The sequence below is a fragment of the Thalassophryne amazonica genome, chromosome 16 (assembly GCF_902500255.1).
Source record: "Thalassophryne amazonica chromosome 16, fThaAma1.1, whole genome shotgun sequence".
Classification (NCBI taxonomy): Eukaryota; Metazoa; Chordata; class Actinopteri; order Batrachoidiformes; family Batrachoididae; genus Thalassophryne; species Thalassophryne amazonica.
The window spans coordinates 60329619-60356826 of record NC_047118.1 but is presented as its reverse complement, the minus strand read 5'-3'; the positions used below and the strand labels follow the sequence as shown (position 1 = coordinate 60356826).

Sequence of the window (27208 nt, the reverse complement as noted above, 5' to 3'; positions counted from 1 at the left end):
GGTTTAAAGATATACACAAGGTGCTCTCCACTGTGGTCTCCAGGGGGCGCCAGTTTCCTCCGGTGTTTTACTGCCCACCTTTTCTATTTGTATTGTGAATCAAGCAACGGAAAAAAATACCCTGAATAATACCTTAAGAATACTTTCAAAATAAATGCATACATTGGACCCGTGAAACAATTTACTAATCACCTCACAAACTGCATGTGATTAAAAACTTTATTAAAGTTGAAATTTTTTGTTGCTTTTTTGGACTATAATAGTCAACTATTTACATCTGAAAAATGAAAAGTAGTTCATGCTTTTCTTTAATGTTTCATGACAGAGGAACATATTGTGGTCAACGAAGGGAACTCCAAGTTGGTTTTTTTTTTTGTTTTTTTTTTGTGGCCCTTTCCAGTTTGAAAGTTTTGTTTGATTTCCAAAACAATAAAATAATCAGAGGTTTATTTTGAAGGTATAAAACGGGATATTTGTTTGTTATTATATTGCACTTGACACCTGTCTAATTTTTTTTCGAATTCCTCCTTTCTCGGAGTCTTTCTCCCCCAACAAGTTTGACAGCTCGTTTTTGGTCCTTATTAAAACATTTTCTCATAGACATACGGACTCTGTGTTCGTTATTTAAAAAAAAAAATCTTTATTACCGTTTAACATTTTTTTTTCTTTTTTTGTGTGTGAGCGTCTCGCGCTTTGCTATGAGGACTTTCAGGACTTCGTAGTTTTGGACACTTCTCCGCTGCTTTGGGACCGTGGGCGTTTTTTGTTAGTATTTATTTTTTTTTCTCTCTCTCATTATCCTTTGTTGGACGGGATCTAAAAATGTCGAGGAGCGTGGAGGAGGTGAACAAGCTCACTGAAAGCACGTACAAGGTGGGTACAGGTGCGTCCACGGCACGAGGACAGGACACACGAACAGTCCAGTTTCAGGGGACACTCGTTAAAGTCTGCAGATTTTACTTTGATTATAGGATATAATATGGCGATTATTGTCAGTCATTTTAAACATAAAATTGTTTTTTTTTTTTCTTTTTAAAAACGAGCTTTACTTTTGTTCAGGAGCTCAAATACACCGTTTTTGTCCAAAAAAAAAAAAAAAAAATTCCAGTTTGTCAAAATTCATTATAAGCTACTTCTTCATTTTAAGACCAGTTCAGAAACTGTTGCTATTTGCTTTAAATTGTTTGAAATGAACGTAAATGCTTTTTAAAACTAGAATAACACTCACTGCGCACACAATATGCAAATCAGCTATAATCCATAATTGGAGTTGGACCATATTACTTCTGAAAGTACGCAAAACCAGAGGTGGGACAAAGTCACTGTCAAGTCTCAAGTCAGCTTGCAAACAGTTGGTGGTCATTGTGACTTGAGACTTGACTTGGGACTTGCTGATTCATGACTTGAGAGTGACTTGATGGTGACTTCTCTGGGCAAAACCATAGTCTGAAAGCAGAAGTTTAGCATCTCTTCCCAGTGGGTGGCAGCAGACTTTACCCGAGCACCCGTACTCTTTCTTGGCCGATGAAAACATCGCTGAACGCAATACAAATACAATTAATTTGGTCACCTTTCAAAGGGGTCAGACTCGTCAATAAAGTCAGTTTAATGTACAATAGTTCATTTCAGCTCAGCTTGGTAAATAAATCTCATTGTTCCAGGCAGTGATAGCTATCAGCTGGCTGTTAGAAGCAAGTTAGAGACAAAACAAAACCAGCTAATTTCAGTAGATAATCAATGCAGCCCGAGCTTGTTTTCATCTGGCGGCCAGTCGCGAAAGTACGAATTCTCGCCTTCGGATTCGCCACTTCGCCGGAAGTGACGTGTCTCCGCACCAACCCATAGCTGGAACACAACTCCCTTCCAGAAATGCAGTTAGATTAGGAATTGCAATTAGGCAGTGGTTATTTTGCCGGATACGGCAAACATGCACCTAGCGCTATTTGACCGGATCTCCACGCTGATTGGCTAGTAGAAATGACGTCATTGCAGAGGTTATTTCAACGTGACAGCGCACTCAGCAAGAACTGGACAAAATTTTCGCCGTACGCGGCATCAGCAAAATGACGGGTTGCGCTGTTTTGCCAGCTGTCTAAATTTATTCACGACGGACGAAACTGAACGGCCGCGGTCAGGCGGGAACTTAAAGGCGATTGGAGTTTAAGATCTCCTTATTTCACATTCATGATAGTAGCTCAATATTGGTGATTTTCATTATTGAAAATTGGCATATTTTACCTTTCACTATTTTCAGGGGTGGACTGATCAAAGGTTTTGCAGACATGACACTGACAGAGAAAAAACAGGATACACACGCATGCCGACGTGAACTTCTGTATTTTTATTCTGTGTTGAATTTGCAGGTTTTGGAAATCACAAATCTAAGATTTCTGTTTACGATGGCATTCTGAATGTTTTATCATGTTAACTACACAAAATGAGGCCACTTAAGGCCAAATAAAAAAATAAGTTGTTTTTTATTCCTGCCCTACACAGAAAATTACCAAGACTGCAAAAATTATTTCCACCAGGCCCAAAATTATTTCCACCGCATGGCGAAAAGCACCGGTGGAAATCAATTCAATCAATCAATTTTTTTTTTTATATAGCGCCAAATCACAACAAACAGCTGCCCCAAGGCGCTCTACATTGTAAGGCAAGGCCATACAATAATGATGTAAAACCCCAACGGTCAAAACGACCCCCTGTGAGCAAGCACTTGGCTACAGTGGGAAGGAAAAACTCCCTTTTAACAGGAAGAAACCTCCAGCAGAACCAGGCTCAGGGAGGGGCAGTCTTCTGCTGGGACTGGTTGGGGCTGAGGGAGAGAACCAGGAAAAAGATATGCTGTGGAGGGGAGCAGAGATCGATCACTAATGATTAAATGCAGAGTGGTGCATACAGAGCAAAAAGAGAAAGAAACAGTGCATCATGGGAACCCCCCAGCAGTCTACGTCTATAGCAGCATAACTAAGGGATGGTTCAGGGTCACCTGATCCAGCCCTAACTATAAGCTTTAGCAAAAAGGAAAGTTTTAAGCCTAATCTTAAAAGTAGAGAGGGTGTCTGTCTCCCTGATCTGAATTGGGAGCTGGTTCCACAGGAGAGGAGCCTGAAAGCTGAAGGCTCTGCCTCCCATTCTACTCTTACAAACCCTAGGAACTACAAGTAAGCCTGCAGTCTGAGAGCGAAGCGCTCTATTGGGGTGATATGGTACTACGAGGTCCCTAAGATAAGATGGGACCTGATTATTCAAAACCTTATAAGTAAGAAGAAATGATTTCGGGCACGGCTCTGCCACGTTTTTGAGCTGCTTTTAGCGATGACACCCAAAACGTCATAGAATCCCTCTACCAGTAGGTGATTTTCTGTTCCAATTCAAACGACTTTATGGCACCCAAAACAGCCGTGGAAATAATTTCGGGCACAGCAATACCACGTTTTTGAGCTGCTTTTAGCATCCAAAAATCCCTCAGCAATAGGTGATTTTCTGTTCCGATTAAAACAACTTTATGGCACCCACAACGGCCTGTGTAAATAATTTCGGGCAGGGCTATACCATGTTTTTGAGCTGCTTTTAGCGTCTGAGAATCCCTCCGCCAGTAGGTGACTTTCTGTTCTGATTAAAACGACTTTATGGCACCCAAAACGGCATTAAAGGATGAAAAATTAGCACCAACACTCAATGCCGAGGGTGCCGCCATGTTGAAATAAAGTCTGTGATGACGTCATTTGAACTAGCCAATCAGCGAGGAGATCCAGTCAAATAGCGCTAGGTGCGTATTTGTCGTATCCGGCAAAATATCCACTTCCTTACAGTTAAGAGACAAACGAAAAATCTAGTTTGTCCCAGTTTGCATATTGCACAGAACACACACCTGTGTTCCCATCCATAGGTGGAATTAGACCCATACCATATCAGAATTCCAGATCCAAAAGTACTTTTAAACATTCTGGACTTTTCATGCATGTTCCGAACAGTATGCAAATGTGAAATATTTCGTGATTTGACCTACACCATGTAGGAATTATGTATAAGGCCATGATCCAGAACTGGAAGTATTGTTCAGGTTTCTGAACTTTTATGCCTCTATTGAACAAAAATATCACAACTGCTTAGGAATTACAGTTTTACACAGAATTGTGTTCCTCCATTTTCAGAGATCGTAAGTAATTTGTCAAAAGAAATATAAGGATTATTTTTAGTACAAGTGATCAGTTTTATCACCAGTTTTCTTTAGGCAAGTCAGGAGATGGCTATTCTAAAAGTCGTTCATCCAGCAGTGCCTTCTGGTGGTTGCTTTTCAGTCAGTGATTGTAGAACTCGGTACAAATACATATAATTTGGTCACTTTTCAAAGCCGTGAAATGAACCATTGTCCATTGAATTGACTTTATTGATGACTCCAACCCCAACTTGGTAAATAATTCTTATCATTCTAGACCAGGGTTGGGCAACTTGTTCCAGAAAGGGCCAAGAGGGTGCAGGTTTTCTTTGGAGCCACTGACTCCACCAGGTGATTTCACCGATTAATATCACTTTGAGCAGATGGAATCAGTTAATCAGTGAAATCACCTGGTGGAGTCAGTGACTGCAAAGAAAACCTGCACCCTCTTGACCCTTTCTGGAACAAGTTGCTCACCCCTGTTCTAGACAGTTCTAGACCTTCAGCTGTCCTACAAAATGAGCCAGACACAATACAAAACCAGCTGATTTCAGATGAAAAGCATAGCTACACTCGAGTGTGTTTTCACCGAGCGGCCAGTTGCACGTGTGCAGAGTAGGGCTGCCACAAACGATTATTTTGATAATCGACTAGTCACCTAATCTAGTTGCGCCTGGTGTGTAGTGAGCGCCTTGTATGGCAGCACCCTCACATCGGGTGAATGTGAGACATTATTTGTTAAGCGCTGATGCAGATGAAAAGCACTATATAACTGCAGTCCATTTACCATTTTATTTATTTGTGAATAGTCGACTAATCGGATCATACGTAATTTGTGGCTTATCACACCAGCATGCAGCTGTTATTTGCTTGCCGATGTGTGCTGTTGTTGGCTTGGTAACAAAGTCGTCCATTGAAGAGGAACATATTTTTAGCACTGTAACGTAGCATTATAAAACATTAACGTTATCAAATTTGCTGTTCAAACATGACATCGCTGTTATAACATTACAGCAAACACGTGCTAAAGACCCTCTGACACTTGCACAACTTTGATGCATGCACTGTGTTGTGCAGGAGAGTAAACTCATCGTTAAAGGGTGTAGATTGAACGTGAGAGGGGCGCTGGCATGTGCAGTTGCGCAAAGAGAATTTTGAAATGTTCAAAAAAAATCTTTCATGCATAAATGCAACAAACATGAAATGGTGAACATTGTGCAATCTACTCGCCAACACTCGTCGAGTAAGGCCGATGAAATTGTCATTGTTAATGTTAACGTTTACAGCTATCAATAGAAGTATATAACTCACTATAGACACTAATGTTAATGGCTAGCTAGCCAATTAGCTTACCAAGACGGCTGTCCCTCTTTGTCAGAATCACCCACAACGTGTTTCCTTCTCAGATGCTCCTGCATAGCCATTGTATTGCCATAGAAAGCAAGTTCTACCTTGAAGATTTTGCTTTGCACATTTTTGTCTTTAATTTGGTTAAAATGCTCCCAAACTTTTGAGCTATTGTGTGGGCATAACTTTTCTGGTGACATCACAGGCAACCTGGATTACCACTACTGCGCATGCGCATCAAGGACAGAAAGGAAGCAGAAGATACAGCAGCAATTTTGAGACAAAAACAAAGCATAAAAAATAAACTATGACGTTGATTATTAAATTTATTATTAATTAGTCGCTGACAATTTTGATAGTCGACGTAATCGTGACTAGTCGACTAACCCGACTGCAAGAATATGAACATTTCAAAGTCACCGACTATGTCTTGAACTTCATTTACATCAATCATTAAGAAATAGATTATAACGGACAAAATTCGCTGGTCCACCTGAATCCATTATATGCAAGTTTTACTGTATTTGATATTTTTGCAGAACAAGTGTTTTAAACTGGAATATCAAGAAAATTGCTTTATTTATTTGTCTGCCAGCTCAGTAATCATTAAATTATGTGGTCACAGTCATCCTCATCACATACAGAAACTATATGTGTTAAAATATCATCACACTGTGTAACCTGGTCTGCAGGTGGGGGGGTGAAGTTGAGCGCTACAAGAAAAGAGGCGAAACGTGTTTTCCTATAAATATTTTTTAGGCTTTTTTTTTTTTTTTTTTTTTTTTTTAAAGCTGGTATTCTCAGTATTTGTGCTGGGGGAACCCACACAGAACCTTGGTGTGATGAAGTGCAGGAAGAAGACTCCAGGTTTAATAATTTAGTTTGTGTGGTAAGATTATACAGCTGGTTCCTCAGCAGCTATCAAAGCTCTTTGAATACTGCATGTTTATGAGGAATAAAGCCACATTTTACAGTGTATCAAATATAATGTATAATGTTACATATTTTGTGTGTTCTGAGATAAAACAGCAATTGTAACTTGTGAGATGTTTCCGTTATTGAAATCCGACTGTGGGCAGATTCTATACTTAGTGCATTTACAGCACAAGGTGGAAATTGGCTTACACCAAAACGCTACCATAAAAACATAAACAAAAACAAAATTGCGTACAAGCACACACAGTTTGCTCTTACATAAATCACAATGTAGAACTGTGTGCATTAAGAGGCGCGTCATAAAAATCATGCTGAAGACATTTAATCTGATTTTCTTTGTCACTGAACAGTTTAAATCCTGTACTAAAAAAAGAGACAGAGAATAAATAAAGTTTACATTTGAGGAGGTGTCTAATTTTTTTAACTTCAAAATTACATTTCTGCTCTTTGCAAATGATGTGTGCCTGATGGCTTCATCAGACTGTGACCTCTCACCTCTGATGTGCACTGGAAAGGTTTGACATGTGAACTGACTCAGAATCAGCACCACCAAACCTGAGACCATGGTCCTCCCTTGGGAAAGAGTGGGTATTCCCATCTGGGGCAGTTGGAGAGTTATTGCCCCAAGTGGAGGAGTTGAAGTGTCTCGCGGTCTTGTTCATGAGTGGGGGTAATTTGGAGCGTGAAATCGATAAAGGGATTGGAGCTTTGTCTGATCTTCTGCAGACACTGTACCAGGCCATCATGTGAAGAAAGAGCTGAGCCAGAAGACAAAACTCTCAATTTACCATTAGATTTATGCTCCTACCCTCGCCCATGGTCATGAATTTGGCTGCTGACCAAAAGAATAAAGTCGCAGACGTAAGCGGTGGAAATGAGATCCCTCCATCTGCTATCTGTGCTTGCACTCCGGGACAGTGTGAGAAGCTTGAATAACCAGGAGGGGGTATAGCCACTGTTTCTTTGCACCAAAATGAGCCAACTGAGGTGGTTCGGGTACCTGGTGAGGATGCCCCCTGGTCGTCTTCCTAGGGAGGTCTTCCAGGCACATCCAATTGCGAGCAGGCCCCAGGGAAGACTTGCAACATCCTGGAGGAATCATATTACCCAGCTGGCTTGGGAACCCCTCCGAATCCCCAAGGAAGCGCTAGAGGACTTGGCCGAAAATAGGGAAGTGTGGGATGAGCTGCTTGGTCTACTGCTAATGTGACCCAGATCTGGATAAGTGGCAGAAAATTAATTAATGAATAGAAACATTAATTCGAGAAACGGCAACAAATCATAATATAGGGTTTGTTTTTTTTACAAATTATTACCAGTTTAACAGATTAGCAAACTATCAGTTTTGCCATTCATCTAATGATTTAAATATAAATAATCATACTTTTATGCTTTAATCATGCTGCCCTATAGATTATGTTTGTTACAATAAGAATAGCTTAATCACAGTTTTGTCATTCCCTCTGAATCCACTGTTTTTATGTATTGTTTTAGTAAGTAAATTTTATTTCTATAGCACCTTTCACAGATAAGACATCACAAAGTGCTTCACAAAGCAAACAAGTAAAATACAGAGAATGTATGAGGTCTGTTAGAAAAGTATTGGACCTTTTTTTTTTTTTCCCCAAAAAACCTGATGTATTTGAATCAAGCCTGCTTGCGTGAGCCAACCTTGAACCTTCATGCGCATGTGTGAATTTTTTCACGCCTGTTGATTGCGTCAGTTGCTGGCAAGCAGCGTTTGTGTGAGGTTGTGTGTAGTGCGCTCGGCGGATTTTATTGCAAGGAAAATGACGGAACGAGTGGAACAGCACTGCATCAAATTTTGCCAGAAACTGAGCGACAGCCAGGTGGAAACCATTCGGAAGATTCAGACGGCTTTCGGTGACAATGCTCTGGGCGTCACACAGATTAAGAAGTGGTACAACCAGTTTAAAGATGCCACACAACGGTGGAGAGCGAGCCACGCTCCGGGCGGCCATCAACATGCCGAAATGACCAGCTCATTGCCAAAGTGAATGCTATGGTGATGCGCGACCGTCGTGTGACTATCCGCTGTTGACAGCGGAGCAAAAGCGCCTTCGTGTTGAAGCCTCACAGGACATGCTGGACTCCGAAAAATGATGCCCACCTCTTCCGCAATTTCTCAGATAGTCACATGACTGAAAAGCCACTGAAAGCCGTCTGAATCTTCCGAATGGTTTCCACCTGGCTGTCGCCCAGTTTCTGGCAAAATTAGATGCAGCAGCGCTGCTCCAGTCGTTCCGTCATTTTCCTTGCAATGAAAGCGCACTACACACCACCTCACACAAATGCTGCTTGCCAGCAAAGGACGCAATCAACAGGCGTGAAAAAATTCAAGCATGCGCACAAAGGTTCAAGGTTGGCTCACGCAAGCAGGCTTGATTCAAATACGAGGTCTGTCCAAAAAGTATCATACCTTTTTATTTTTTTCAAAAACTATATGGATTTGAATCAAGTGTGATTACATCAGCCAAGCTTGAACCTTTGTGCGCATGCGTGAGTTTTTTCACGCCTGTCGGTTGCGTAATTCGCCTGTGGGCAGGCTTTGAGTGAGCACTGGTCCACCCCTCCCGTCGGATTTCTTTTGTCTGAGAACTTGCTGAGAGACTGCCGCTTTGCTCCATGAAATTTTTTTCAGAAACTGTTAGAGACAGGCAGTTGGAAACCATTCGATAGATTCAGTTGGATATCGGTGAAGATTCTGTCGGCGTCACGCGGATTATGGACTGTTAAAACCTTTTTAAAGACGGCCCACAGCAGCGGAGGGCGCGCGCGCGCCGAGCGGCCACTCGACAGGCTGGATCGACCAGATCATTTCTAAACTGAACGCTGTGTTGATCCGGGACATCATGTGACTACCACAGAAACCACAGAAGCACTTTTGCGGCACATTCCACTGTTACAGGAGATTTTGTAATGAAAGACGTGCGGAGGATTTCGCGCGTCGGCACGAAGCAGCTCAGGACGCGCAGCAAAAAAACACCTCTGTCTTGGAAGTCTCACAGGACATGTTGTGGCATGTCCAGCTGTGTTTTGAAACACAAGGTTCGGTCAGATCGGCACACAGAAATGATCACACAGACTGCATTTTGCTAGAATAAAAAGGCGTATATTTATTCCCCACAAAAGCAGTTACATCAAACACAAGTGGTTGCAGCGCATTTTTCTCTTACCGTGACGCCTTTAAGGTGGAGAGCCAACACCTTCAGCAGAGTGCGCCTGTCAACCGGCTGGGCGTTCGTACATTAACCCGCAGCAGACTCTGTTGAAGCATGGTTCTACTCCCTCTTTTCTAGTGTGTCCGCGAAGGGAGGGTGAGTGGCCAACTCAACCTCCCTGGCGCACATAATTTCTTTAATCAACAGGCATCTGAAAGTTATTTCAAAGATATAATAAAAGCAGTTCTTCACTCCCAGTTCAGAATGATCCCAGCATGCTTCACTCCCAGTCGTTAGTGGTTACGAAAACAAAGTCGTGCTATCAGTGTAACAAGTACATCCAGCTCTTCGCTCCCAGTTCAGACTGACCCCAGAGTGCTAAAACAAAATTAAATAACAAATACATTCTCAGGGTTACTTTAAGACAGGTGCAAAACAGCACAATAACATTTTTATTACACAAGCTGTTACACAATTTCTTGGATACTCACTCGACTGAAAGCCATCGAAAGCCGTCTGAATCTTCTGAATGGTTTCCAACACGGAGGTGTTTTTTTTTTTTTTGCTGCGCGTCCTGAGCTGCTTCGTGCTGACGCGCGAAATCCTCCGCACGTCTTTCATTACAAAATCTCAGCGTAATGGGATGGAAAAATCACCTTAAGGGGGTTCGGGGACTGCTTAGGCTTCGACCCCGCTGAAGCGTTTGCTTTATGGGCTTATAAAGGGCCTTCTGTGGCATTTTTTAAACTTCAAAATGTAAAGTAATCACAAATGAATCTTGAAGTAAAAAAAAAAAAACATTTGTAAGGATTTTCTATACTAAACTGCTGTGTATACATTAGCTCCTGTGCAGTGACGCACATTTCTACACTCTTCCATGTTTTGGTCTGATGCCTCTTTCTTTTGGCTTTAAAGTAAGGCTGTAACAAAGATAAAAAAAAAACAAACTATGGCTTTACTTAACAAAATTTAGCCCTCAAAATGCAGGGAATAGTGTTTCAGAGGACTATAAATGTAAAATGTTACTTTGGCCCCAGTCTCCCCTACAATACTCCCGCCTGGAGCACTGCAGCACGGCTGTGGTCAGCCTGGAGTGCTGAGACTGACACCGTCATAAGTTCTCCCAGACAGAACGGAGGATGACTCATTTGGGGGAAAAACAGTTTTGGTCAGTTGTAGTTTGTTTGTTTTGCAACATTTTGAAAGAGGTGTCATTTGATTTAAAACGGCGATTCGCTTTGAAGTTATTGATTGCAGAATGATCCGTCTTTCCACCTTTACTCGGCAGAGAGCTGCAGAGCAAATCTCACAACACACACAGAGAAGCGACAAAATATTAAGGTTCCAGTCCACAGCAGAGATAGGCGTTGTTGGCTGGCCCACAAAAAAGACATGTTAATGACGAACGAATAAAAACTGTCTGTGTGAAGCAGTGGATGATTCTCGCAGAAAGAGTCCCGTTTAGAGACTTTAATGAGCAAAAAAGGCTTTGATACAGGTTGATGAATAAATTGTGAACGCGCTGCTTCTACATCAGAACCAGTGGCTCCACAGCCAACACAGAGAAATTATTAATTTCCCATTACACACCCTCAAAAACAACATAATGGCCCAACTGCAGTGTAATTTTTTATTTTAACAGCGTCACGGACCGTTACGCTGTTATAATGCTGGTGACAACCCTGATGTATCCGCTACTAAGGTGCCTCTGTGTGCCTCACATGTGCCACGTATCAGCCTCTAGTGAGCCAAGGTTGACCTGTCATTTGAGCCCTGTCCAGCCTCGAAAGGCTCATGTCACCGCATATGATCCACGTCAAGCTGCATATGATCCATGTTAGCGCCATCTAACGTGACATTGGTGCACGTTTAGGCATGGGTTTGGTCCATTCCTCCAGCCCTCCCACACTTGGTCCCTTTAAAGTGTGGGTTTTCAATTCACAGCATCCATTCAAGATGTCACATTTTTAAATGCAGTCCAAAAAAAGACACTCCTGTACAGTGTGGCCGGTGTGCGCAGCCGTGCACCAGGCTGCAGTTCACCTGTCATTAAATGCAGCCCGGTGTGCACAGCCGTGCACCAGGCTGCAGTTCACCTGTCATTAAATGCAGCAGGTCTGCCTGTTCACCAAGCTCTCTGTGACCAAAAAAAAAAAGACACCACAATGAGATGGCTGCTTTAATTATATACACCTGAAAATGTGTGGATCATTCCCCCCCCCCAAAAAAAAAAAAACACAAAAGGCATCCATAGCCAGACCAGCTGTAACCTCTGCACTTTTTCTTGCTGGCTATATTTCTTCCGCGGTGTACACTCATTTTGACACCGTGATACAACTTGTAACTTTGTGTTTGTCAGTTATTGACTGCAAAATCGAGCTTGCATTCTCTGTAAATGCTCGTCTTGAGTGCGAGTCATTGCGTCGGCACGCACAGAGTGCACTTCATCTGATCCGTTATAACAAGATGTTAAATCTATCATAAACATACTTTTACAGCTGTTTATTAAGAAGGAATTTTACAAAGCTATTAAAGCATTACAAATAATTACCTTTAAAGCTGTTCTAAATATGTTCTCCACCTCAACGAGCGAGACGGGAAAAAAGCTCTAAATGAAACGTCCTTTGTCATTCCAGAAGCAATTACAGGTGTTTTCAACATCCAAGCTCTGACAGAAACTGATCAATCCGCTACAAAATAATTATTTTATATACAGCGTCTGGCACACAAAGCAGGTGGGACTATAGTGCGCAAGAGGGCTGAGCCAAAATAGGCTGTCCAAAACAGGCTGTCCTGTCCTCATAGCCACCAGATGCTCGGGTAATGGGCTTTTAACAGCCTCGTCCTCGCAACAAAAATCCACGTAGTACCTCGTACACAAAGTGCCCCACGCTGTTGTTGCTAAATTTTGAACTTCTTGAAATTAGTGCCACGCTCAGAGATGAGCCTTGTTAGCCAAATATTCTGCCTCTAAGAGCCTCTCGGAGCCACTATGCTCCCATGATTGTTGACAAACTGGACTCGTACCAAAAACAAAAAAAACATGCTACGTGGCTTATTATTTGGTGGGACCAGGGCTTAACATCTGGCCTGCTAATCTCAGACTGCAGATCGGAGTGTGCATCTGTAGCAGGTCAGAGATGTAAGGAGGTGCTTGGCCGTGCAAGCGTGTAAAAGTTAATGAAGTGGCTACAGGTACGTACATCTGTATCTTCTGCGGGACTGCTAAAGGTACGGACCAAGGTTCACTGAGTGGACGTACATGACACCGGTGGGAAATACACACGTGGAACAAGTGCTGAAGCTCTTAACAGACACAGAATATTTTACGTCCACTAATGCTTCAGCTGAACTGTGCTGTTTCTTTTTTCTCCCTTGTTTCAGAAGCCATAACTGGCAAGTGTCTTCTAGTGATAGCGGAGGTTAGCCTGTAAGCTCGCCGTCGTGCTGATAATCATTTGAGTACATTTGTTTAATCAAGCTGCTGTAATTTTAAGAAATTCATCAAATGTAAATGAAGAAATTCATCAAAAATATCGACGGAAATTGTGAAGGTGTTTTGCTTCTTTCATCATCCATCCACCTCAAGTTCCAAGCACTGTTTTCTAAGCGAGGCGGAAAGAATTGTACGTGACACCGGACCTTTAGCCGCATATGGTACGGGTACTGACATATTTGCGCATTCTGATTGGTCGGTAGGACACCCTCCGTATCTTTAGAACGGTCTCTGTAGATACGGATCCGTACCTGTAGCCACTGCCAAAAGTTAAAGGGTCTGGATTTTAGATGTATTGTAGATAACCAGTGAAGGGAGGCTAAAACAGTTATGGGCTCTTTTGTGTGTTCCAGTTAAAAGCCTTGCAGCACAGTTCTGGTTGACCTGAATTTGGTCAAGTTCCTTCTTATTTACTATTACAATAATACAGACGTGAAGATATAAAAGCGTGAATAACACTGGTCAAAAAAAAATTTTTTTTTCCTTGCATTTTTCTTCACTGATTTAAGGCCCGGTCATACGGCACTTAACGAAGGGCAACGAAGCCCAAACAAAACAAGAAATCTGGACTTTCATTGACTTTCATTGACATCGTTTAACCTTCGCGCAGCTTAGTTCCTTTGTTCGTCAGGATTTTTAAGCTGTCGAAAAATTTGAACGAATGCCGCCAAAAACCTCAATTCATCCATATTTTGTTTTGCTGTCCTTCTTGACATTTTTTTTATTGTTTGCTTAGTTTTTGTAATGTTAGCGTTTAGTTCAACTTCATTCAACCAGCTGAATGTTTTCATACAGGGCAGAAGCCGGTTTGTGAGCACCGCTGCTGCTGCCACTGCATTCATGTACCATCAGAAATTACAAAGCAACTCAGCCTGTTTGGATTTATTTTTTCATATCTGAGTGGGGGGTCAGCTTCACTGGGCTCAGACACCTTATAGAGGTGCCAGAATAAATCTTTTGTGTGGATACAATCAATTATTTTACCAAAAATAAAATGAAAACCACGCTCCCGCCGCAAGCAACTGCTGAATTTGAAACAACAAAAAGTTGTGTAATTTCCAATGGGACGTGAATGCAGTGGCAGTGGCAGCAGCAACAGTGATCGCCTCCTGCATGCGCTTATTTTTTATTAAATATAACAATATGAGTGTAGGAATGATAAACCAGCCCTTCTGTACATGTGGCAACAGGTAGATGATTCAGATGATTATATCATTGCTGTTCTGGAAGGCAGAATTCACATTGAGGATCAGCTGATTCACAACGCAGCTGGTGGAAATAACTGCACATGGGGAGTCAGTACGGACTGATCAATTTACTGCTCTGATATATTCAATCTTTACACTTATATTCATTCCTCCTTTTGACAGTTTTCTGTTATAAATCAATAGTAACACAATACAGTAATACAGCAGCCACCACGGCACACTAGCGTTTTTTTTAATTTTTTTTAATTGGAGCAAGACGGAGCATGCAGCATGTCATCACTCTGAACCAGACAGTGAGGATTCTGATGATGGAGATGATCCCTTTGGTGTTCTGGATGAGCAACCAGAGTAGGTGGATCCACCGATGTGCGTGCAGATCTCCACAGTGGGTTGGATTGCGCGTTTCTGTTTGCACCTTCTTCAGGACTCAGGCGCAACACAGCTCCGTCCCAGTGCCAAGTCCTGGTACACAGAACAGGACACAGACACACACTACTCCTGCAGTGGCTCCAGGCATATTTCATTTAAAGCGTGGAGATCAACATTAGCTTCGGTTCCTTTTTCGTTCCTTTTGTGCTCTTGATTCGCAGTCTGTTCAGTGATGAGAAAAGTCAAAGCTCATTTGTTGACCTTTTCTCAACGATTTGACTTTTTTACTTTTTTTCCTTTGTTCAGGAATCGTTATATGCTGTGTGACTGGGCCTTTAGGGTAATTTCGGGGTGCTGAATCCGAATCGGAGCTCAGATTTCCTCTATCACATCTTTTTTTCAATCTGCAAGTCCAGTGTCGATTACGAAAAAGTTGCTCATTCAGTTATAAGTTTGACACCACTAATCATGCACAGCATAGTTTTTAAACCAGGTTTGCAAAATGTGAACAAGAGCCATAATATCGTTTTATGGCACCGAAGAGGTGTGCAAGACTGCAGCTTTTGCTTCCATGCTTGATATGAGAAATATGTTTTAAAATCGCAAAAACTAACAGCAGATTCAGATTCAGCGCCCACAAAATTACCCAAAATCCGCTGGAAAAACTCCATGCAAGAAAAATGGTGTTGACCAGCTTAATCATTTCCAATTAAACCTTATACACAAGGGGTTTCAATTTCAAAATACTGCGGAGATGGAAGAAACAGTTTTTTATTAACTGTTTACAATGATGCTCCAAGGACATTGCTGTGTCAAAAATAAAGCCTAGATTCCGCAGATAGGATGAGACAGAAGAAGCTAAAGGACCTATGTGTTGTTTTGTTAGAGGAATGACACTGTCAGGGGCAAGAATTGAAGTTTCTGTTTTTTCAGAATTCGATTATAAGTAATTATCACTTAACCACTGGTTGACATTAGACAAGCATTTAAGGAAGATAATTTGTCGAATTAAATAGGCTTAAAAGAACAGTACAGCTGGATGTTACCAGCAAAAAGGTGATAAGACACGTCACTGTACTTGCTAATCTGTCTTAAAGGAAGCAGATATAAAAGAAAGTGTATTGGGAAAAGACAGAACTCTGAGGTTTTAGTAGGTAGGTGTGTAACAGTACATCTCCATCACAATCCAGTATTAATCCTGATTTCAAGGCTACAATATAGTTCAAATCATGGTCAGAGTTCCGTATCCAGATATAGAACAAAAGACTTGCACAAAAGTAAAAAGATAGATTATTATCACTAGAAATGTTGAGGATCCCGCTGCCCATGTGGAAACTGTGGACACCACAGTTTCCACATGACGAACATTCTGCCTGAAGTTTTTACATTTCATTTTGAGTGATCACATTAAAAATGCGACATTGGCCTGAAGACCTTGTGTCCCCTGTATTCCCTGTATTCTCCTACCTATTTGTGAGTGGCCAGTGTTTTCTTGCAGCTGTGTCATAGTAATAGTAATGTAACAGTCAACTTCAAAGTGCATTGTAATAATTGCTGTGAAGATGAGTTTCGGAGTGTTTATTAGGGGGACTTCATGCAAAGAAAAGGCTGCCTGGAAGTCATGATTTCATTGGTTTGGAAAAGGTGTTGGAAAGACATTGAAGTTTGAGTGAAAAGGGCATGAGGGCTACAGTGCAGAAGTACAAACTTCACCTAGATCTTCAAGGGATGCATCCTTGCTCCCAGTTTGGTAAACCTGTGTTATTTCTTTGAAAAGTTATTTGGAGTACAGTGTTATGGATATTTTTGGCCCTATGTCCTGCATATTTGCTGTAAATTTATTTAACCTGTTTGAAATCCTTTGAAATGTTTTTAATACAGTCTTCATCACACATAGGCACTAGTTTTGCTCTATGACTTTTAGTATTTGGTCAAGCTCACACATCATCGAACTTGACATGGACCTTTAGGGGATGCAACCTTGTTGCAAATTTGGTAAATTTGTCTCAAATCTATGAAAAGTTATACGAAGTACAGAGTTTCAAACGGATGGATAGGCAGCATTTCTGTGTCCCTCTGTCGGGGAGATGGGGGACAAAAATGAAAGGCATCAGAGGGCTGATGCATACCCTACACACCATAATATAAATGAACAGTTAAATATACATATGTCTGTAATGATGTTTTGTTTTTTTTTTAATTCTGTGAGACTTCATTATGAAGTCATTCATACCAATCAATCACAAATATTTTGTTGATATTTTGCTGATGCTTTAGATCATCCATCTAGGCTTCTTGCTGGCTGATATATACAGATATTACAGACCCATTTCTCCTTGACCTTTGACCAAATTAGTCCAAAGTCTACTTATCCATCTAGGATTCATGGTTGTCGAGATGTACCAAAAAAGGTGTTTTAGATCCTTTTTTTTTTTTTTTTTACCTTGACCGACCTATTCCAAAATCTAATCACCCCTAGCTCCAAGTAATTTTCCCATGAAGTTTGATCAATCTAGTCTTCTTGGTTAAGTTATAAAAAGAAAAAACAAACTTTTTTGGATCATGTTTTCCTTGACTTTTAACCAAACTACTACAATATTTAAGTTTGATGATAAATAGCCTTCACCTAGTTTTGAAGGTAACAGAGCCAAATATTGTGTATGATGAAGACTGTAAATTTCTAGGAATTTAATTTGCCGCAATGACACGTCCCTTGAAGATCTAGGTTAAGTTCCTACTGCATCACTGTTGCCTTCATGCCCTTTTCCACATCTTTTCCAAAACAATAAAATAGATCTCTATCCAAGTAAGAATCCTACCACGTGTGGAGGAAATCCCTCCTGATGTTTTTGATTTATCCTGTCCACAGACACACACAGTAGTGAAACCGGTAATACCCTGCTTGCCATTTTGCCAGCACGCTGGGGAATAAACATCTGATAATATAATTCATAGCCAGTGTAACATGTTTTTTAACATATGCAGCCAAGGATCAGTACATGCAAATGACTGCGATTTTTCAGTTTTATGCTTTATTGTTGCACCTGTATTAGCAGTATAATGTTAACAAAATTAATGGCCCATAACAGCAATGCTCTTACTCTTTGTTACAACATTGATTCGTTATTTTTTTACTATATTTTTGTTTGTTTTTTCTTATTTGATCTGGAGTGATATGGTAAGTCCTTTTGGCTGCTCCCTTGTTTTCACTCAGGGTCGCCACAGCAGATCCAAGGTGGAACTGCATGTTGATTTGGCACAAATTTTATGCCAGATGCCCTTCCTGGCATAACTCCACATTACATGGAGAAATGTGGCATGGTTGGGGTTTGAACCGGGAACCTTTCGCATTGAAACCAAAGACTGGAGTGAAGTAAATAGTCATTTGGGAGGTTCCTGAAAAATCTGATTTCATTTCACCTCAACACCATTTCCACAATCTCCAAATTATTCAAAGCCCATATATTCTATACAGCTGTGCCCGTTCTTCCATCAAATCTATTGCCATAAATGTAAACATTTAATAGGTGAACCATTGTTTTCCACGTGCCATATTTCCATACCTTTATCGCATCTTTTATTCCAGATTCTGAGACTTCCTCATTGTAAAGTTAGTGTATGAATCAGACGATCTCAGTAATTTCAGATTAACATGTTTATTTTGTTTAAATCAACACATCATTATTGATATGTTGATTTAAACAGAATAGAGAAAATACTTCCCTATTGAGCATTTTATCCCAATTTAGTTTCCAGTCTTCACCTATGATTGTTCTTGATGATGACACCAGAGTTTAAGATGTGTGTTTGTTGTTCTACCGGTTGTACAGTGTTGTTAATTGCCCAATTTAACAAATAAATAAAATTTCACAACATAACTAAAAACTGGTACAAATCTTTTAGACTCATCTAATGTTTTTTATCTACTAGAGTGTGATGGAACACTTCAACCCAGGACTGAGGAACCTTGTCAACCTGGGCAAGAACTATGAGAAATCAGTGGCTGGTAAGGTCATAGTTAATTTTTTTTAATAAACACTCAGTGACAAAGAGCATTGTTCCCAAAGGATTGTCTTGTTGACTCAGTGTTACAGCCCACAGAGGCATATGTCATTCCTTTTCATTACTGACACATTGTCCAAACTTTGGAAAAGGTCTGTGTTATCAGCTCAGCACTTCAGTTGTGTGTCTGGTTTTTGTTGTTTCATTTAGTTCCAGGGATTAACAAAGCTAGTGCACGTCAGTGCTTGTCATTTTAAACCCTTCCCCTTTTTTTGTATCATGTCACACGTATCTCCCACATGCAGTGTTTCTGAATGGCTTCTCAATATTAGTCTGTACTAACCCTCAGCACCCTGGCAAACTGATAGTTACCTTTGACGAGCGGCACTTTACTGAAGATGGCTTTTACAAAGTGTAGTTTTGATTACGAACTTTTGTTCCCAAAATGAATAGGTTTCTTGGGGTCACCATGTCTAACACACATACCACATTTGCTGCCAAGTGGACTTCAATGACTGGCATTTTGACCCCAAAACCAATAAGACTTCTTGGGATCAATATACCTAACACACATACCAGGTTTGATAAGCTTCTTGGGGTACTATGCGTAGTGCATATACCGAGATTGGCGACAGGTATGCCAGTACAGCTGAAGTAGTCTCGTTCACAAGTGAAATGCCACAGGACTGTCTCCCTGCACATAGTAACGTTTATATAACAGCTGAGTGGATCCTTGTCATTTGATTGGTGCTTTGTATGTCATGTGACATGCTTTATTCGTCCCATTTGTGTTGCATCGCATTTAAGAGTGCAATTTGGTTCCGTGTTGCATCGCATTTAGAGTGCAGTTTGGTTCCATTTAGAGTGCAAATTTGGTTCCATACGTTTGGTATCATTGCACCAAAAATCCAGAGTAACTACACGGAGTCCTTTATTTTTATATATATATATATATATATATATATATATATATATATATATATATATACAGGAAGGGCATCTGGCGTAAAACCTATGCCAATTCAACATGCAGATCCACCTTCAGTGGAACACCAAAATGTAATTCTCTTTCTCTTGTTTATAAATTAATAAAATATCAAATGACAAGGATCTGTTTTAGCCGTTATATAAAACAAATAATGAATGTTTTTACATTCTTTCAATGGAACAAATATTTAATTCAGTGAAAGCTGGTACGTTCCAGCTTTCACATCATGAAATATTCGTACCATTGAAACATTCATTATTTGTATACTGACACACTGGCTACTCCATGGGGAAAACGTGTCTCACTTTAGCCCTGTTTGCTTGTTAACATTAGCTCGGTAATGGTAAGTTATGCAGTATAAACATCTTTATCGTGTTCCTGTGCTGTGATTGCCGTTGGTTTGACACCAAAATGTCATTGTGAGGCACTTTCACAAACAGTATCTTTTATCCATTGTTGACTCTTGTTCTTCCCATTTAAAAGTCTGCATTCTAACCAGCAACCTGCCAGGTCTGTAGGGTGGTAGGAGAAACCCTGAATAAATAAGAATGAATTTCCAGACTGATTAGAGAGTTGACATTCCTCACTGAGCTTACCTCACAAATATCCACTGTGCAGTCAGAAGGAAAGGGGTTTTTATACTTTAAACCTTAAATCTGGGTTGATTAATCATGTCTGGCTTCTTGTGCCACATGAGCCTAGAAGGCTAGACTTTATACCTTTTTAACTTTAACCAGAGAAGTTATATTTTTGGCCTTGTAGATTTGTTGTTTTGTCTGTAGAATTACTCAGAAAATCACTGACTCCATTTTCAAAACAGTTGTTGAAAGGTTTAATCTTAGCATAGATGCTATTAAATTTTGGGGTACATTTTGATCATTCATTTTTCTAAAAAGTTTAATATTGTGAGGCTTTTAATGCATATTTAAACCACTTTATTAGGCTAATTATGACTTTGTCATTTTTCCCAGCAATGACCCTGGCAGGAAAGTTGTATTTTGATGCAGTGTCTAAGATTGGTGAGAATGCTGCAGTGTCTCCTGTCTCCAGAGAATTAGGTAAGCAATCGTGGTGCTCTGACTGATACAGGTTTGCAGATTTTTTTTTTCTTCTTCTTGTACAAGATACTCCTATACTTGTCTTACTGTTGAATTTCCAGGAATCTATTTATACACTATTTTTCTGATATTTATCATGAAAATAGTTAAACGCACACACACACGAGATGAGGATGTCTACATTGTCTGGTGAGAGGGTAACAATAATAATTTAATTTATTACCTTTTCTGAATCAACATCAACACATTCATCCTACCCACTGATCCAGATTCATTCAGGCCAGTGGTCCTGCCGAGCAGATGATCAGAAAAAGTCAGGACTACTAGTTATTTTCCAGACCTGTGGGAAGGTTTGAAGCTATGGAATCCCTCAGCCTGGACAAATAAACAGTAGTACATTTGCTTTGTATCTCTTTAATTTGGGATTTGTGTGCCTTGTTGTAGTGTACTTTTATTACTGGTGATTATTCTTTTGTTATTAGAGTTTATTTTGTTTGCAGGGGTGGTGGCCAAGTGGTTAATGCGCTTGGTTTCAGTTCAGAAGGTTCCGGGTTCAAGTCCCACCCCTGCCACATTTCTCCATGTAATGTGGAGTTGCGTCAGGAAGGGCATCCGGCGTCAAACGTGTGCCAATTCAACATGCAGATCCACCTTGGATTTGCTGTGGCGACCCCAAGTGCAAACAAGGGAGCAGCCGAAGGGACTTACTTACTTTACTATTAGAGTTTATTTTGTTTAGTGCCTTGATTCCTGGGAAAGCCCTGTCCAAAGAGTTGTTGTTGTTGTTATGTCCGCCAAGGATGTGATAAAATCATTGGCCTTTATTTATTTGTCTGTCTGTCTGTCTGTTAGCAGGATTACGTCAAAACTATTTTTTTACCACTGATAGATATTAGGCCATGAAAGACTCCATTAAATTTTGGAGGTGATCCAGAGCCGGATTCTGGGTCAAGATTACATTTTATATAGGATTTGAAGGATTACGTCAAAACTACTTCTTGGATTCTCATCACATTTGCATCACAGATACGAGGTCTATTAGAAAAGTATCCGACCTTATTATTTTTTTCAAAAACCATGTGGATTTGAATCACGTGTGATAACATCAGACATGCTTGAACCCTCGTGGGCATGCGCGAGTTTTTTCACGCCTGTCGGTTACGTCATTCGCCTGTGGGCAGTCTTTAGGAGTCGCCCACCCTCTCGTCGATTTTTTTCATTGTTTAGGAATGGCTCAGAGACTGCTGCTTTGTTTGATCAAAATTTTTTCAAAACTGTAAGGCACAACTGAGTGGACACCATTCGATAAATTCAGCTGGTTTTCATTGAAAATTTTAACGGCTGATGAGAGATTTTGGTGTGTAAGTGTCACTTTAAGGACGGCCCACGGCGCCTGACGGCGATCTGCACTCTGAGGTGGCGTCATCTCGCTGTTTCAAGTTGAAAACTTCCACATTTCAGGCTCTGTTCACCCAGTAAGTCGTCAGGGAACAGAGAACTTTCAGAAGAAGTCGGCATGAGGAGTTTATGCGGACATTCCACTGTTAAAGGTAATTTTGTAATGAAAGAGCGTGCGGGCAAAGTCGCATGTCGGGCCGCACCCGACCGCGGGGGGTCGCGACAGGAAAAACACCTCTGTTGGAAACCTTAACAGGCAAGTTGGAACATGCCCAACTGTTAAACAATTTCTCAGTTACTCACTTGTTGAAAGCCATCAAAAGCCGCCTGAATTTTACAAATGGTTTTCAACACGGAGGTGTTTTTCCTGTCGCGGTGCACACAGATTCGCTGAGTTGTCACGGAAACGACTCGGCGAATTTGCGCGCACGTTCTTTCATTACAAAATGACCTTTAACAGTGGAATGTCCGCATAAACTCCTCATGCCGGCCTCTTCTGAATCTTCTCTATTCTCTCATGACGTCCTGGGTCAACAGAGCCTTAAATTAGGATGATTTCAGCTCGAAACAGCCAGACGACGTTGCCCATAATCCCATAATCCCCATAATCTCTCATCAGCCGTTAAACGTTTCACCGAAAACCAGCTGAATTTCTCGAATAGTGTCCACTTGGATATTCCTCACAGGTCCAGAAAAAAGTTTGATAAAGCAACGCGCGCCGTCTCAAGCAGCGTCTCAAACAAAGGAATTCAGCCGAGAGGGCGGGACCAGTGCTCACTCAAAGCCTGCCCACCAGGAAATGACGTCACCGACACGCGTGAAAAAACTCACGCATGCGCACGAGGGTTCAAGCATGATTGGTGTAATCGCATGTCATTCAAATCCATATAGTTTTTTTTATAAAACTGCCGGTTAGTTTTATAAGATACCTCGTAGATATTAGGGCATGGAAGACTCCACTGAATTTGGGATGTGATCCGGATCAAAATTCTGGCTCAGGATTTCACTTTATAGGCTTTAAGGATTACGTCAAAACTACTGCACGGATTTAAACGGAATTTTCCCCACAGATATTAGGCCTTGAAAGACTCCGTTAAATTTTGAAGTGGATCGGGATCACAATCCTGATTCTGGATCATTTCTTAAATTTTCACAATTTTGAGGATCATCTCAAATGTGCTTGATGGATTTTGACAAAATTTAAATCACATGTGGCTATTGTACAGAGGACGACCCTGTTATTGTTGGATGTTGGGAGTGATCCGGATCAATATACAGGTTCTGCAGCAGATGACATCGCAATGTAAAATGAAGATCAGGAAGACACTATTTTGTTTGAGCTTGTGAATTAAATATCAGTTTGCAACATCTTCAGGGTTCTAGCTAGCGCAAACTTGCGTTACGGCCCGTTACACTATCATTTTGGACCGTTACGCTTATTTTGGACTGTTATGCTTATTTTCAATACAGTGTAACGGGTCTGTAATCAACCGTTTCTGCAGCGCGACTCCAGTTTAAAGCATGAATCAGTGAAGCAATGCTTTGATTCAATGGCTCGTGGCTCTTTGATTCGCTGCTCTTCAGAAGCGGTAACCCCTCTCAAAGCCATTAAAATATCATGAGTCACTTTTGTATGTATTAAAGTCACTAACTGGGACTCTTGTCTTGTTGCAGTCAACAAGCAAGAATCGTCCGTTCCGTTGTCACAGCTCCAAACATTGCACGGCTCTCTGCTGAGACAGAGTCCGCTCGGAATTAATAACTTCAAAACGAATTGCTGCTTTAAATAAAATGACACCTCTTACAAACATTGCAATACAGACAATAAACTACAATCGACTAAAACTTTTTTCCTCCTAAAATGAGACGTCCTGCATTCTTTATGAACCTGACGTGCAGCACAGCGCGATGTAAGAGCTCAGTTCAGATATGGAAAGACATTCATGCCAATTATAATGTCTGAAAGGAAATGCTTTTGACAAAAACTAACAGATTTTATGTCCAGAGATCAAGGATCCACCATGTAGAGTTTATTATGTCCAGAGTTTAAGGATCCACTGACCAGTTTCATATTTATTTACTTTAAGACTCAATAAAATGTTCAGTTTCAATTTAATCAGCTTATAAAGCACCGTTACAACAAAAGCCATCTCAAGGTGCCTCACACAGAACAGTTCAACATAAAAAATTTAAATAAATAAATAAATAAAAAAAAATTAAGATACCTAATTAAAAACAGACGTAACAGAATTAAACATAAAATAAAAGCTACTCATAACAAAGAGAATAAAAATAGGTTTTAAATCTTGACTTAAAAATGTTCACGGACTCCAACTGCCTCACTGAGGGCCATGTACTGGCTAAGCCAGAATGAGAATGCCCACTCAACAAACTTCCCCAGCCTTCTGGACATGATGAAGGGACTTGGGTTGTCGTATCTGGCTTTTCCCCTTTGGGTATGCCTAGAATGGCCAATTTTTAGCTTAAATTTTCAAAAGCACGTCAGACTCAGACATGCTGCTTTGGCGCTGGAATCAGCCCCGGTCTTTTATTATGAAATAATGTTGAATTTATGTGGAATTGATTGTTGTACAAAAGCTTCAGATATCTGTCGCTGAGATAGATGATGACTGGAGTGCAGTTTTAAGCAGAAACAAGGTGATAATTGGTGAATTACTGCTGATGCTCAGAAATGACGCATGCACAGTGAAGGCAGGGCAGACCAATTTTTAGGGGGGACCGTTTGGTCAGCAACACCAGGTCACGATGTGAATCACATATCTTTTATTTTCAGTCCTCGTGAACCCTTGGCGGATGTCAGGAATGTCCAGTTGCTCTTGTTGTTGTTTTTATTATTACTATTACGATCGCATTATTTTTTTTTAGTTGTACTGAAGTCGTATAACTCACCTGACCTCCCAAACTTGTTAATCATCTGCCATTTATACTCTGAAAAATACAGGATTCCTTTATGTACTGTAAGTTTAGAACAGTATTGCACAGTTTGTTTGTTTTTTTGTGTTGTTGTTGTTGGTTTTTTTTTTTGTTTGTTTGTTTTTTATGATCTGTTTCTAGTCAACTCCCAAGTCTTCATTTCCCAGAAGCTACTTTGCTGTCGACAGACATCTTGTACTACTGGCACATTTTTAACTGCAGTATGTCGCCAACTCCCCGCTGATTTGTACAGAAACATTTCTTATTACATTCAACAGCACAATGGAAACTGCCACCTGGTCTCCTACAGAGGCTTTCCTGGTTTTTCCAGTATTTCTCCATCCTTAAACTGATTATGAAGTACTCACTCAAAGGAAGCTTGAAAGGTTGTTGTAAAAAAGCTCTAAGTTTGCAGTTTCATGGATTCTAATCCCTCCCAGTGTTTGTTCCCTTTCAAGAATAGAGTATTTGGGGCTGGAAAAGGGGCTGGAAAAGATTTAACCATTAAATGAGCTGCCAAGTCTCTTTGTGGTCCTTTAATCCATACAAAATTATAAAGATGCCGATACCTCTAACAGATTTTCTGGGCTACAGTTGTATTTCACTGTATTTTTAGTTCAGATGTAAGCTTTTCCACCATGTTGATACTGTTGTTTGAGTGCCACTGTTGTATTCCATTGCAAAATATTTCAAGTTTTTATTGTTGCTGTCATGCATGAATAAGCGAAGTCACTATCTCAGCAGAAGCATGCACAGTGTGGCTAAAGGTCCCCCTAGCTCATTCAGTCAAAGGTCAATCAGGAATAGAACGGTGCTAGTGTAATGTATACACATCAACAATGTTTTACAGGCTTCAGATCTGTGGCATGTTAAAATATCATTGTGAAAATAGCAAACGTTGTGTGTCTGTGCTTCCATTTAGCAAATTTAGTATGAATTAGTTGTAGAACTACTGAATGTGGAGCATATTAGCGCACTTTGAAATCGCAGTTTCTGGCAAAGATTTATGTCTGAGGATCAAAACCACCTGTTATATCATTGTTTTTCAATGAATTTCATGTATTGTTCCATGAAATGAACCAGTAATATGTTATAGAAGCGTATTACGTCTACCAAGGACAAATAAAATCATCTTTTATTTGTCTGTGGGTCTGTTAGTTAGCACGATTACATCAAAACTACAGCACAGATTTTGACAAAATTTCCACCACACATAGATATTAGGGCATGGAAGACTCCACTGTATTTTGGATGTGATCCGTATTGGTAAACGTCAGAAATCTCTGATTGAGCTTGTTAGAACTGCTTTCTTGGAGTTGCTATTGTCGGTTTACGTGAATACGACATTTGAAAGAGCTGTCATACTGCTGCTTACGGAAATATGAATGGCCGTATTTGTTTATGCAGAATCACAACAACTGCTTTAGCAAGAGTTTGCAACAAACATAGTGTCCTATTGAGTCAAATAAATTAAGAATATATTGTAGAAGTTTACAAGGTTACCAGCACACTCTGTCTTTCTCCCCCGTCAACTTTTTTTTTTTTTTTAATCTTCATGGGGTCTGGTATAATTTCCCTGTCATTGGTCCTAAGTAGTGATTCATAATCTGCCTGGTTTTGTTGGACAACTTGTTCTGAGTTCTGCAAAACTGCCTTGTTCCTTTCTTCAACATCTGTGCCATCAACTCCTCTTTTCTTTAACTCATTTCTTCAAAATTGCTTTTAAATTCACCACTGTCCATTGCTGAAAATCATCCAAATTCACCCTGTATCATCCATTTCCATGACTTTCTTCTGTCCTGTCCAAAATTGTGTCCTAAATCAATTTTTCCATCACTTTTTGCATTGACCTTTTCTATGTCGCTATCAAAACATTGGCGGCTTGTCACTTCTGAGCCAAATTTATCACAAATGACCTTTGGGTGTACCCATTATTCATTGTGCACGCTGAGATAACGACTTCACTTACTGACAAACATGATGTCCAATAGTTTAGATGAGTCACATCAAGTCCTGACCTGTTGACACACTTCAGTATCCTTTATTCTCTTGTATGACTCACAATGAGAGTAATTACTCTTGATCTCCTCCATCTCTTCCTCAGATGCATTAACTTTCTTTGGTT

At 40.4% G+C, this 27208-nt stretch overlaps 1 protein-coding gene across 3 annotated transcripts in view; it reads left to right on the top strand.

Annotated features, from left to right (window-relative positions):
* The first annotated feature begins 531 nt into the window (after positions 1–531).
* baiap2l1b (BAR/IMD domain containing adaptor protein 2 like 1b) overlaps positions 532–27208 on the top strand; it is a 104923-nt gene continuing 78246 nt past the window's right edge. For 2 of the 3 annotated variants that reach the window (XM_034189589.1, XM_034189588.1), the window contains exons 1-3: positions 532–873; positions 18634–18709; positions 20665–20751. In XM_034189589.1, coding sequence (XP_034045480.1) covers positions 823–873; positions 18634–18709; positions 20665–20751 — 214 coding nt within the window. In that variant the 5' untranslated portion in view covers positions 532–822. Of the gene's footprint in view, positions 884–18633; positions 18710–20664; positions 20752–27208 lie in introns of all 3 variants that reach the window. The other variant, XM_034189590.1, reaches the window with a different exon arrangement.